Below are 13,417 nucleotides of genomic sequence, written 5' to 3'. Positions count from 1 at the left end.
TAAATTACTATAGATTTTATTACAAATAATTTCAATGTTATAAATAGGAAGGTGCATTGAGAGAACAATTTGCAGTATAAATATTACAATACTTACAAAATATCAATCATTTAATTACAATATAAACCTATAGAACTACATGAAAACTCTACCCCAGTACATAGTATTCACTTCCAAATACATAGTCACACATGAATGCTGATCGAGGATGTCAAATTGTATCAGTGTAACAAATACCAAGTAATCATAATCATATCAAAACATTTAGTTAGTACAGCATTAGAACAAACAGGATATTAAAAATACAGTATTAATAATGGATATATTCTCACTTGAGACAGATGTAAGTAATAAAGGTAATAAACTGATATTTGGGTTAAAAGTGTACATGGTAAATAGGTACAATTTCATATGTATTCATAAATATTTACTCCATAGTGACTTCTAAAAGCGGATAATAACAGCAGCATTTCTCAACAACCTTTCACCAAGGGCAGATAACTCTTGCAGCACTAAGATCCAAAAGCAAAAGTAAGACAAAAGAATGAAAGGGCGAAAAAGGATCTGAAACTTGGCCCATAATAAATTATCTGACCATCACACAAAAGCAGTTTCTGTTTACAAAAAACGTCTAGCAGAGCTCTAGAAGCAGGATTTAAACATGCAGGATGGCTAAAAGGATTTTGGCGAAAGAGATCTTAAGGCTTTTGAGGAACGGAGGATAGAGCGTCTAGTGGGAGAACCTGTGGTTAAAACAGAAAATACATGGGGATTAGTCAACAAGAATTTCAAACATATCACAGTCAGATCTGGACGGATCAGTATGAACCACGCAAGGAGGTCATTTTGAACTTTCTAATATGACTTACAAATACTGAACAAACACAAGCAAACATACTGATATCAACACTTAGTCATTCTATATTCTCGTTTAATGCTGTGGTTGGGGATGGGTGGTGGAGTTTTGAATAAGTTTTCTGTTTGCTTGTGTTTGTGGTGTGAAGTTGACTACGGATGTATTCTGAAAAAGGTGAGCTGGGATACAAGTATGTGGAGACATTGAACAGATGCTACTACCAGTGCCACAGACAACAATGGCAGTCCTAGTTAACTGGCTAGTAGTCTGAAATGGAAGAAAATAGATCTTCAGATACTCTCATAAATAAATTCCTTGAACCAGTACCATTAAGGATATATTTAATGAATACGGAGTTAAACAAATCTGGTGTTAAATGGAAACCAATCAACTTTTGTAATCAATAAAATTTTAACGAGATTTTAACTCATCATATCGTATGTTATGATATATAACATATAGCCCTTAATTTCCTTAATTTTAATTCATCAAGATCTAGAAATTATGTCATAATTCATCCAATGGACTTTGACATTCACTTTTCAAAATCATCAACATCTGGCTGCCATTCAAGATAAAAATGTGCTGTTGAGCTGGATTCAAGTAGTTAGTGATGGATCAAATTCATCATCAAGCAAGAGCTGTAGCACTATTCCTACGTCTTGTGAGAACTACTGAAATAGCTACATCTATTTCTGTATTAAAAGAACTGTCAGATCTTGTATCAAGCTTAAATGTAAACTAATTACTTCAATACAGAAAATAGTTTTTAGCTTAAAACATTTCAGCACATGGCTTCTGTAATATATGACAATGTAATCTTATGTTCACAGTTTACGTTTTCTCTTCTCGTTATTGAAGCGTAGAAAATGGAAGCATCATTTATATATCAGTGTCCTTTCAACAGCTCAGTCAGATGTCAAAGTACTTTCTCAGAGTACGACAACTTCACCTACTCTACTACACCTGGAACAATCTACACTGGATCTCACACTCACTCATATATAGTCATCAATACAATACAGACATCTGGAAACTGGTATACAATTGTCTAAGAGGTGGTTAGTCAAATGTCTTGTGATACTAAGGGTTAAATTGTCTATTCTTGGACTTGAAGAAGTTTACCGACTTGTGCATTTATAAGAATAGGTGTATCGTCGTGAATGGTTCGTTACGATGTCGCCTAGTTTGAAAATTAAAAAAAACAAAAATACATATTATTGTTAAAATATTACTTCTACTTCTAAAAACATTTACCTGAAAACAATGATTATCTCAAAACCATTAACTAAAGACTACTACTACTGACTTGCATAGGACAAAATGTTGAGTATCAAGGTATCTTAAAAAATCCGAAAATAGACAATTTATGAATGGTTCCCTGACCAATATGGATGTGGTAGTTAGTGCCACACAGAACTATTGAGTTCACAGCCACCGACCTGTGGGGCTACGTCGACCCAGGGGGCTGAGACAGCGGCGTGGGCTGGGGCAGCGACTCCGACGCAGGGGGCTCACAGACCGTGATCTGAAGCTTGGGCTGAGGGCACGGGTCGGGCTGAGGGAACGTGTGGGGCTACGACTTCTGCGGCCTGATGAAGTCTGAAAAGGTCAAGGTCACATTAGGATCAGAAGTGATAATTATACAGTTGATATCTACATGTTTCTGTAAGTCAGGGTTACATTTGGGTCATAATTGATAACTAAAAGTTGACATTAACATGTTTCTGTTCCTGTATGGCTTTATGAACTCTGTTGAGGTCAAGGTTAAATTAGGGTCACGGATAATAGCATAGTTAGTGTCAACATAATATTTATGCTTCTGACCGGTCATATTGACAAAACAGTTTGATTATGTTAGATTTCAGAAGAGCAGTATTGACGTACCGTAACCGTATGCTTATAGATTGCTACAAATGGGGATTGTATGATCAAAATGGTTATATACAGTCACAAATAGGTGAGATGAGTATTAAGCATATATAAAAACTATACATAGTCTAAATGACATTCAAATAATACCGGCAGAATTTCTGCAACTTTAAGAAATGTATGTGCAAACAGGCTATATAGTTGGTAAAACTTAGAGCTTGGCCCCTAACCCCCAAGCACCAGTGCTTGCACTAGCCTTGTACTTACAAGTGAGGCCCCGCGACGGGTGAGTGCCTCCCCCTTGACGAGGGTTTTGATCCCCTGCATGAGACAAGGCCAGATGTGGTGGTTCACAAGAGGGGCAGTGTACTCGGAGTCGTAGCTGCGTCGGTACCTACAAACAAACACAACCTTACCAGAGGCCCAGATAAGCTGCGTATCCGGGTAAAATACGCATAGAATATTTCCAATTATGCATTGAAAAATAATTGTTGCGTACCAGTTACGCATTTAAAATGTTAGATATGCAAAAAGTTTAAAACAAATGCGTACGGAATATATTTATAAAAATCGCTTGCGTAATGAAAAAGACATTGATTGCTATCAAGTTGTACTGTTAGTATAGGACAAGTGTTGTACTGTCAGTATAGGATCAGCGATTTTTTTATGAAATCATTTCCATTATATTTAAGTTGGTTTTGATTCAGTATGACATAAGGCAGAACATACCTGCTTAGTAAACTTACTCAATGACATAATACTTAGGTGAGTAAAATGACTGAAATACGCACATATTTGAAAGCAGTGGGTAACGGAAAATGAAATACCCACTCAACATTCATAATACCCACTCCAACAAAATACAGTGGGTACAGCACCCACATGAGCTAAATCTTATCTGGAGCTCTGACCTTACCACACATTCAGTCTAGCATCAAGGCTTTAAATGTAAGTCTTTCACAAGAGAGATCAGTGATATTTTTTTAGAAAAATATTATTTGGAAATTAATTTAACTTCTGTAACCTGACACTTGCTTACTGCATCATGAATTTCAAATCTCTATTACACATAACTGTCTGGGCCCTCAACAATGGTTCATAATGCAAGTTTCCATTATATTTAGGCAGATGCCCCTCAAGGGTGCCGAGGACTTTCAACTCAGCTGTACGTATTCAACATGGTTGTGTGTGTTGAAGTCCACATCACCTGAAGTCTCACAATCACTAAGCTTGAAAGGACATTGGTGCCATTCTTGTCACAATAAATCGGTTTTTTAGGTATTTTTCAAATTTCATTATGCTGTTGTATGTGTATTACAAATATTATTCCTACATATCAATGGGAATGGGAGGAATAGTGCTTTACTTACATATTTCAAAGAACTGAAACCTGTTAGTGATGCAATGATATATTGACAGAATCACAGAAGCTGTATATACTAAAGACAGTGTCGGCATTATTGACTTATGCTGTTTCAATTCAACGTACTTGTTGTCATCGAAGAGCTCAGCGTCAGTGGAGGCAGCGATGTCGAGGGGATGGGCCAGGGCACTCATCTGCCAGGCCAGCTTGCAGGCTTCCCTGATGAAGGGCTGGACGATGGCAAATGTGGCATCAGGAGGCAGGAAGATCTTGGGATTGCGGTTGAGGGCACGGATAACATCCTGTAATTGTAATGAAATAATTAACTGGTACAAACGTTCTTGGATTATATTAATAAATCTAAGGACCCATAATTCTTCAACTTTTATCACAAGACTAAACACCCCAGAAGTGTAGCATAGGCAGATCTGATGTTGGTTCCAGTAGAGTTCTGAGCTGCAGTATGAAAAATCAAGAAGACCCATTACACCACTTTGCTGACTGTTTTTTTTTTCATTTAAGTGTAGTCATATCCCTAGTAGCTTAGATTTATATCAGACTTGTCCTTTACATTGCAGTAATGGCCCTTACATGACATGTCAACAAACATAAGACTATTTACATTCCGTCTTACAAATTTCATATATCTATAACTAAATCAGTTTTACCAAATTGATTCAATCACCTCTTCTAAAGAAACCGTTTAAAAGGAATATTTAATAGTATACTGACGGACACCATCCCGGGCAGGTCGTAGAGGTCGCTGTTGCGGTTGATGTAGTCTTGCACAGCCTCCTCTAGTGTCTCGGGACCGTAGTGCGTCTTGGCCAGGTTGGCTCGCACCTTCATCTTGAACTGGCGGAAGGCAAGCTTGGCTGTGCTGAAGGCTTCCTGTAATACATGCTTCATATTTATTTGTTTGTTGTTATATGCAGCAATATTCAAGTGAGTGAGTGAGAGAGTGAGTTTAGTTTTATGCCGCTTTTAGCATTATTCCAGCAATATCACGGCTGGGGGACACCAGAAATAGGCTTCACACACTGTACCCATGTGGGGAATCGAACCCGGGTCTTCAGCGTGACAAGTAGATGCTTTAACCAGTAGACTACCCCACCACCCCCAATATTTAAGTTGTGATGACGGTTTATTAATAATCAAATCTAGACCTGACAATCCAGTGATTAAGATCATGAGCATCAATCGACACAGGATACAATGACATGCCTGACCACTGATCCTGTTTGGCGCCTTGACCAGTCCTAACTTTGACCTTGAGTTTGCGACGGCCTACAGAACAGGCCATGAGGCTGTTATCACTCACAGTGATTGATCTTCCTCTGAAAATCCTCAAAAAATCATGGAATTTTTCACCTATATCCTGAACATGTTTTTGGCACAGATGTGAACTGTTGTAAACTAGTCCTTGATACAAAGCAACCTTTGATAACTAAATAAATACTAAAACTTCTGCTCACAGAAACAGCACAGTAGATGATTCTCTGGTTGTTCTCGTGATCGTCAGAGTAGCGTCTGAGAGTGTCAAGGGCGTCAAGACGATCCTGAGCAAACATGTCGTTGAATCTGGCCACCAGGTTCTGCTGGCGGACTCGCTGCACAGGGTCGTCGATGGCCAGCGGGGTCGTGATTCTTGAGGTGTAGCGGTACGAGGTCATGCTGTCAGACAGGCTGCACAAAACAGTCAAGTTACCATGATGATGGGATTTCAATTCAAAACACCTTCAGGGAAAATCTTCTTTTAATTTACACCCTCTCATAAACAATAAATCATAATTACCAGGATCAATTTTGCATTAACTGAACTGAATTGAAAAGAAATACTTTTGATATTCATTAAAAACTTCCAAATACCACTCATTAAAAATGATGATTTACTTCTTTCTGCTGATTCAGCAATTTTACAATAATTTTGAATTACTCTCCTCAAGTCATTCTAAATCTACTGTTGGTTAGTGTTTTGTATGAAGACCAAGTACATGCATCTATGCATCATTATCAGCTAACCATTCTCATCTAATCTCATGCATTGTCTCTGTAAATACCTCATGCACAAAGGTCTAATTGTAAGTCTGTTCAGAGCACATCATTTCAGTAACCAGCACATCATGCAGACTAGTTGTTAATCACAGCAAACATCAGCTACATGTTACTTCAAAACTTCAGTCAAACAAAAAGCTGTACCTCTATTTTAAACATTATATGAACAGATGACATGATTTATAATCACTTCACTTAAATTAATGCTGTTTTCTAGATCATTACTATTTTCTGTTTTCAACTGTTTCAAGGACACTTACAAAAGGTATTACTTAAAAGAAGTTTTTCAAAGTTGAACTTAAATAGTTTGTATGCTAAATATTTGAAGCAAGACTTACATTTACACCAAGTTAAAAAGAATCTTGTTTGTTTGTTCCAGCAGTATTCCAGCTATATCACTGTGGTCTAAGCCACATTGAGACAAATATCCAGTGGCTGACATCAGGACCATCAATCTACACAATGAAGTGCTTCAACCAAGACAGCAAGACTTAGTCGCCTCTTATGACAAATATAAGAATTGCTGAAAATCAGTATTTAAATCATATCTTCAGAGCATTAATCTTGAAATATAACCGTTATTACTCTAGCCTAACTACAAGTTTCTTAGTACATTTTCTAGTATGTAGTAAAACAAACAACCTAAGCTTTCTTCGCATGCAACAGAACAAGCATTAGTCTACATATCTAATTATGAAAACACACATTCACAGCACACAGTGTCTAAAACTAAAACTCAATTTGCAGATTTGGTCACAGAAAGTCCGGAGTGCAGCATGAGATGAAGAAAGGGCAACCTACTTGTAGTCCCTTTTCCCATAGGAGAGCGACAATTCGTCTCTCAGATTCCGCATTTTTCTTTCATAATCATCCACAAGGCCTGCCCTAACTCGTAACTTGGCTATTTCATCCTGTGCATCAGCTAGCCTAAAGACAACCACATCGAGACAGAAATGAGTGTCCGAAACTTTAAAAAGCGTAAATAAACAGCTAAGTCGGGTCCGTTCTGTGTGAATAATCATACGAATTTTACTGATTCAGCTCAGAAATTAGGGACAAAAACATATTTTAGGTTCCTGGGTTCTCTGATCTGATATTACCCAAAGACCATGTTGAAAAAATATTTCCGCTGTTGCTTAACAAATGCTGACAAGCTGACCCCTTATAGTCTGTAAATCTCAAAACATCAAGGCTGCCAATCAGGAACAATTAAGTAGACCCCATTTCATTCTTTTTCCTCGATCATTTTTAATTATCTTTTTTGTCATGTGAGAAATTTTTAAACCAGAAACCCATCTTTCTGTCAGTTCTTCCGTGAAATGACTTACTCAAGGATCACTGATGTTTTCATGAAAAAATCCATAACAAGAACTTGCTTCCCAAAATCTATTCCAGAAATGATTTTCAATTTATGGAACAATTATTTCACACAGAGCAGACCAAGCATGTCAAATTATATATAATGCAAAAGAAATGGGTTAGGGTGTCAGAGGGTCATAAGAAATGAATAAATAAACAAAACAAATAAACAAATGAGTCGACCGAGCCCTATGTTAGTAGACTCGCTCTTCTTACCCATTGACATCATACGAAATATCTTTGGGGGGTACGCGCTGTAAGACGTCTCGCCTAGCTGTGAGGAGGGCTATATCATCCCTTAAGCGCCGAATCTCACTCTGATAATCATTTAAAAGACCTGCTTTGTTTCGCAGATTCTTGCACTCCTCCTCTGCAGCTGCAAGTCTATGGAAATGAAACTCTTTGATGCACTGTTCGCTTGATTGGTTTACCAGAAACCTGGTCCCTGATTCACTATGGGAATCTTGGGAGCCTTCTCTTAAAGTTCAAAGGAAATTAAGGTTAAGGAGTCAGCTCTACCCTCACCATTGCTGACGACTCATACAAAATGTCCCTGTTCCTTGATGGTACTGGTGTAGGTTACATATATTCTACAGTCCACGTGTGGTTTGTATATATCGGATCAACTTGGCTTTCGTAACATACACTTTTCCAACATATTTTTTTTTTTACCACAAATCATGTTTTTATGCACAACTCTTTCTTAAGTTCACGGGGGGCGGTGGGGTAGCCTAGTGGGTAAAGCGTTCGCTCGTCACATCGAAGGCCTGGGTTCGATTCCCCACATGGGTACAATGTGTTAAGCACATTTCTGGTGTCCCCCGCCGTGCTATTGCTGGAATATTGCTAAAAGCGGCGTAAAACCCAACTCACTCAATCACTTAAGTTCACGGAGTTCCAAAAGCACAGGCATATCATGTTCTCTTACACACCTTGGAAGGATGGGCAGTAACTCGATGGTTGAATGTCAGTACTGACTTCCACAAAGGACAGGTCAGATACCTGTGTAGAACTTTGGTGTGTAATATTTTCCCACATTAAACAAGATTATAAAAAACAGTCTACAGAAACCTATTCTTTATCATCAGAAGTTGACAAGCTGCTGAGTTTTCAACAAGGTAAAGTTTGAAAACACATGAGATTCTTGGGGTTTTCTCACTCAAAATATAAACTAGCACAACTTTGTGATAAAGAGTTGGATCTGAGATGAGTGAAAACTTCCCTTAACGTCAACATAAAGTATACTGTTGTACAAGCATGGTGTGAGTGAGGTGGTCAGTGGAGGTCAACAGGGTCAACAGTGAGTGGTCAGTGCAAGTGGTCATCACAAGATTCCCATAGTGCAGGTGTCACAGCAACCCTTCAGTAGAATCGGGGAACGATAAGGTGTCTAGATCTTTACAAGGCTTTCATAAAGTTAAACAGTTAGATAAAATACCATGGCAAATTGTAGAAACGTAAAACAATACATGGGTATATTTTAAAAATATTACTGGATTCAAAACATATGTAACAAACTTCTTAATTCCAGGATAACATAATTAGATATTATACGGTTATATGTTTACAAATTTGTGTTGAACAGTTGCATTGTTAAATGACATTCATAATGCTGAAATATGCACTTCTCAACATTTGAAAGGGATAATGAACTATGTCATACTATAGAATTGAGTAAATATGTTTGCTTAGACATTACAAAATTGTATGCATATCTCAAAGTAAATCCTTTTAAACGTAATTTATTAAAGTCAATTCTCATTTGAATAGAAGCTGGAAACATGTCTCTCACATGAGAATAGCACTTGGTATTTTACACCTCCAAGCAGTCTATCATATTTCAAATATTCCTACCAAAAGTTGAGTAGTGTGCTTGTATAGTACTTCTGTAGAAAGTTATACAGATTTCACATATGCATTGTACAAAATTCTGCGTAGAAAAACAATTGAAAGCAAAGATGTGAACGCAATGAAAGCATGGTGAAAAATGAACTGAAATATGCTGGTACCATCAGTTGGCTGAAACTCTACAAGAGAGTAAACAACAGATTCAAGACTATTGGAATGGATTTCTATAAACTATATGTTACCTTTTAAGACTGCGGAGACTAGTATATTGAGAAAATATCAATATCACTGACACATCATGTTTGAACAAGAGTAAAGAATCATCCTCACAATCTACTTCCAAGATGTTACACTCCTAACTTCTAATATTTCTCTTTGCAATAATGTCCTACAGACGTATCTTATAATAACTTGCAGAGTCTCATTCCACAAAGAGATCTTAGCAGTCAGTTACTCTTTTAACAGATGTTTCATAGTCACTGCACAAAGATCACATTCTGGGTGCCGTTCCACTAACCGATCTTATCTAAGATCAATCTTAGCAAGTTATGCCAGTTTTACAATCGTCTTAGCTAAAAGTTACACCCATTCCACTAACCAATCTTTGGCCGATCGTAGCCAGTCCCGATCTTACGATCAGAACCAAGCTTAGATCGAGACTCTTCCATGCGAGAGATAGAGAAATGTGAGGCACGAGTTATCTCCTCTGCATAGTCTAGCAGACGATGGAAGTAGTTTGGGAACCAATTGTAAACGTGGAGAAAAATCCTCAAGCAAAATATTAGGGTAGTGAGCACCTTGGTTTCAGGGGCAAGTGGGTGTGAACGCTGGGTATCAAGCATAATATAAACTAACATTCAGGCTCGGCCTTCCTTTAGTATCCCCCACCATATAAACACATCTGAAATCAAACATATTTGTAATTTTTTGTTTTAGAACATTGTTAATTTCACAACCCGTCCCTATTCTTAACCATGACGTTACAATATAATTGTACAAATTTATTACACCGACTCCCTTGGCTGTGTTCCCATGACAACATTTGTAAGGCTTAGTGCTGTGTTTGTTTACATCACAGAAATAAACAAATTCATTTCATGGGGGGTTTTAGGGGACGCTCACGGTGAAATGTTCGCTTTTCTTCTTCACATAGAATATGAAAGCCACCATTTTGGTTTCTCTACGATTGATTTTAGCGATCTTAAGTTTGTCATGGGCAACTTAGACTTTGGATCTTAACTTTACGATTGACTTGGGTAAGATTGGTTTGTGGAACGGTATGCCGATCGTAACATCATGCTAAGATTGGGATTTTAGGGGTTTACGATTGGCGTAGGGCTAAGATTGGTTAGTGGAACGGCACCCTGGATCTTAACCTGGGTCAGGTTATCAGAAAACGTCTTGTATTGACAAGAACTCTTACATTACCCATTATAAATAATACTTAAATGAACACTTTGGCCCCATATGCCCTATCACAATAATACATAATTCAACTGAAACATAATGCATAATGACATAGCTATAAGTATAAGTTACCTTAAAACGATCCGCTATCAAAAGGTTTAGAATAAGTAATCTGATTCAAAAAGTAAATATAAACACAGCACACCAAAATTGTGATTATTCCAGAATCTGACACGTAAATGAAGACCCATGCCTATTCCATGCAACTTTTCAAAATCCAAAATTTTAACTCACTTAAAGGGAGCTTACTCTCGATGTTCTAATGCCCATTTCAATCTAGACAGTGTAATACCTGACAAGTGTGAACTTTTTTTTTGTAAAATGAAGCCATTCTCCCTCTGCAATTCTGTCCAAACAGTGCAAGCTGCTACCCCCATGAATCAAGCACCATTCTACAAGTGATGAAGCGTCTAGTTATGAAGATGACAGTGTCTACACGAGAGTTGCTGCAGCTCTTACTTTCTCCTCAACTCCGAAGTCTCAACATCTGTGAACATTTTTTCACTGGTGGATGCTCGCATACTTCTGTCTAGTTCTACCTTAGTGTCGGCCAATCTACAGAGACAAACAACATCACTTCAGTGCCACAACACAATACTTACTTTCGCTTCAAGTCTCTGTTTTCTGTATCCAGGTAATCGCGGTCGCCAGAAAGGCATCGCACATTGCTATTTAACTCTAGTCTAGTTTCCTGTAGCCTGAAAACATGGAGGTAGCCCACAAGGAAATCAGTGACCGTTGAAACATTACCAATATGCTGATGAATTTACCTTGACAAATTCCAATATATGATTTTAGACAATTTTTACAAAATTGAAAATAAAATTTTCTAAACTGTAACGTGGCACAATATATGCATACTTTACACAGGTTTGGATATTGTCATTAACATTAGTTAAAATATCTCTATACCATAGGATCTTGAAAGTTTTCATTAAATTTCAAAAAGAATATATTTCTGTGACTTTCCTCTACAGCTTTTCTGCTCTTTTCATATGTCATGGGTGTTAAACTCTTTGACTGGCATTAACTTCTGTCACCTGGTTATCAGGGGAGGTAACTCTCTCAGTCATGTAAACCACTAGAAACTTCACAGTCAAATAACATTTTTTACAGTAACTTACTGATAATACAGGTCTTATTCACAGCTGAGAATTTAAAAAACTGATATGATTTGTGTATATATATGGTGATGGCATTTAGCTCTTTTAGCATTTACTCATATATAACAAAATCCATGAAATTCCATCAATCATAGGAAACGTCTCATCCCTGAATATATACGATTAAACTAAGTTCCAAGTATATAATTAAGTTTGAGATTGTCCACTCACTCGTCCCTGAGGTCTTGATTCTCTGTCTTCATAGACTCGAGGTCCCGCTCAAGGTCATCCATGGACTTCTCGTACATGTCCTGGAGGTCATTGATCTCACGGTCCTTGGCAGAGGCTTCAGCTAGCACAGACAGACTGGTGTCAGCAGTCACGCTGCCGCCAGATGTGAAGAAGTTCTGGCCCAACCAAGGCAGGAGACGAGACTTGATGATGTTAGCGCCGCCGTACATTCCTCCTGGGAGACAAATACATTGTAATTAATGCTTTGGGGCTGAATTAAACATTAGGCATGTAGTTTGAACATAAGGTACATTTCCTTGTTCAACTTATGATTTTCATTTCAAGCAGCCACACCAACATCTGGAGGTGAGCTCAAAGCCTTCTTATTGTGTTTCTGGATTGAAGTCGCTGAGCGAAGAGATGTTACCAGTTTACTGTCGACAGACTTGAGTGAGTGAGTTTATTTGTATGTCACACTCAGCAATATTCCAGCTATATGGTGGCGGTCTGTAAACAATCAAGTCTAGACCATACAATCCAGTGATAAAAAGCAAAAGCATCAATCTGTCAACCAAGTCAGCAAGCCTGACCACCCGATCCCGTTAGTCGCCTCTTATGACAAGCATGGGTTACTGAAGATCAATTCCAACCCAGATCGGGTCGACAGACTTGAAGAGATTTATGCAAGAGATTTAACCTGTATCACAAATTGGCTGGACACATATACATGTATATGCTTATATAGGATTTCACACAGGGAAAATGGTTTGGGGGTGGGGAGGTGGGGGGTTGGAGGTTTTTATCCAAAATTTGGCACTTGTTCAAATATATTAGTTTCTCAGTATGTGACTTTAGAATGTGACAAAGTTATCACATGACTATGCACATGTGGGTTGATAGTGCCCAAAGTCACTACTGAGGTTAGAGTATATGCCATAAAAAGGAAATGTCTAATTTTTCATGAAACAAGCATGAATGGTTGATCAGAGAATACTGTAATGATACCATCAAAGAGAGAACCTAAGATACAATAAAAATTTTAATTCTGAAAGTCTAATTTGCCAGCAGAACTGCTGTACTGCAAATCATCATTAACGGTTTTACATATGAACCTTATATTTGCTATCACATATCACACAATGCTTGTTCTGTAAAACATTATTGATGATTACTTGAATAATGTTTATGCCACGGATATACTATTAATCTATACAAATTTAATCTCACATACTTTCAGTCAAGCAAGAATTGATTGAATTAACC

The 13,417-nt window shown here is 37.7% G+C and overlaps 1 protein-coding gene across 8 annotated transcripts in view; it reads right to left on the bottom strand.

Annotated features, from left to right (window-relative positions):
• Positions 1 to 13,417, bottom strand: part of LOC124287028 (mitochondria-eating protein-like) — a 31,135-nt gene continuing 17,718 nt past the window's right edge. The window contains exons 3-13 of one of the 8 annotated variants that reach the window (XM_046723486.1): positions 12,155 to 12,389; positions 11,280 to 11,375; positions 9,596 to 9,613; positions 7,722 to 7,889; positions 6,948 to 7,073; positions 5,567 to 5,777; positions 4,824 to 4,982; positions 4,218 to 4,393; positions 2,996 to 3,122; positions 2,299 to 2,458; positions 1 to 1,123 (exon numbers count right to left, since the gene is read on the bottom strand). In XM_046723486.1, the coding sequence (XP_046579442.1) occupies positions 1,116 to 1,123; positions 2,299 to 2,458; positions 2,996 to 3,122; positions 4,218 to 4,393; positions 4,824 to 4,982; positions 5,567 to 5,777; positions 6,948 to 7,073; positions 7,722 to 7,889; positions 9,596 to 9,613; positions 11,280 to 11,375; positions 12,155 to 12,389 (1,484 nt within the window). In that variant the 3' untranslated portion in view covers positions 1 to 1,115. Of the gene's footprint in view, positions 2,459 to 2,995; positions 3,123 to 4,217; positions 4,394 to 4,823; positions 4,983 to 5,566; positions 5,778 to 6,947; positions 7,074 to 7,721; positions 7,890 to 9,595; positions 9,614 to 11,279; positions 11,376 to 11,422; positions 11,519 to 12,154; positions 12,390 to 13,417 lie in introns of all 8 variants that reach the window. The other 7 variants (XM_046723488.1, XM_046723489.1, XM_046723487.1 and 4 more) reach the window with 7 other exon arrangements.

This window comes from Haliotis rubra, unplaced genomic scaffold (genome assembly GCF_003918875.1).
Source record: "Haliotis rubra isolate DU_JTF1 unplaced genomic scaffold, ASM391887v1 Scf399, whole genome shotgun sequence".
NCBI lineage: Eukaryota > Metazoa > Mollusca > Gastropoda > Lepetellida > Haliotidae > Haliotis > Haliotis rubra.
This window is presented reverse-complemented; position numbering and strand designations above follow the sequence as displayed.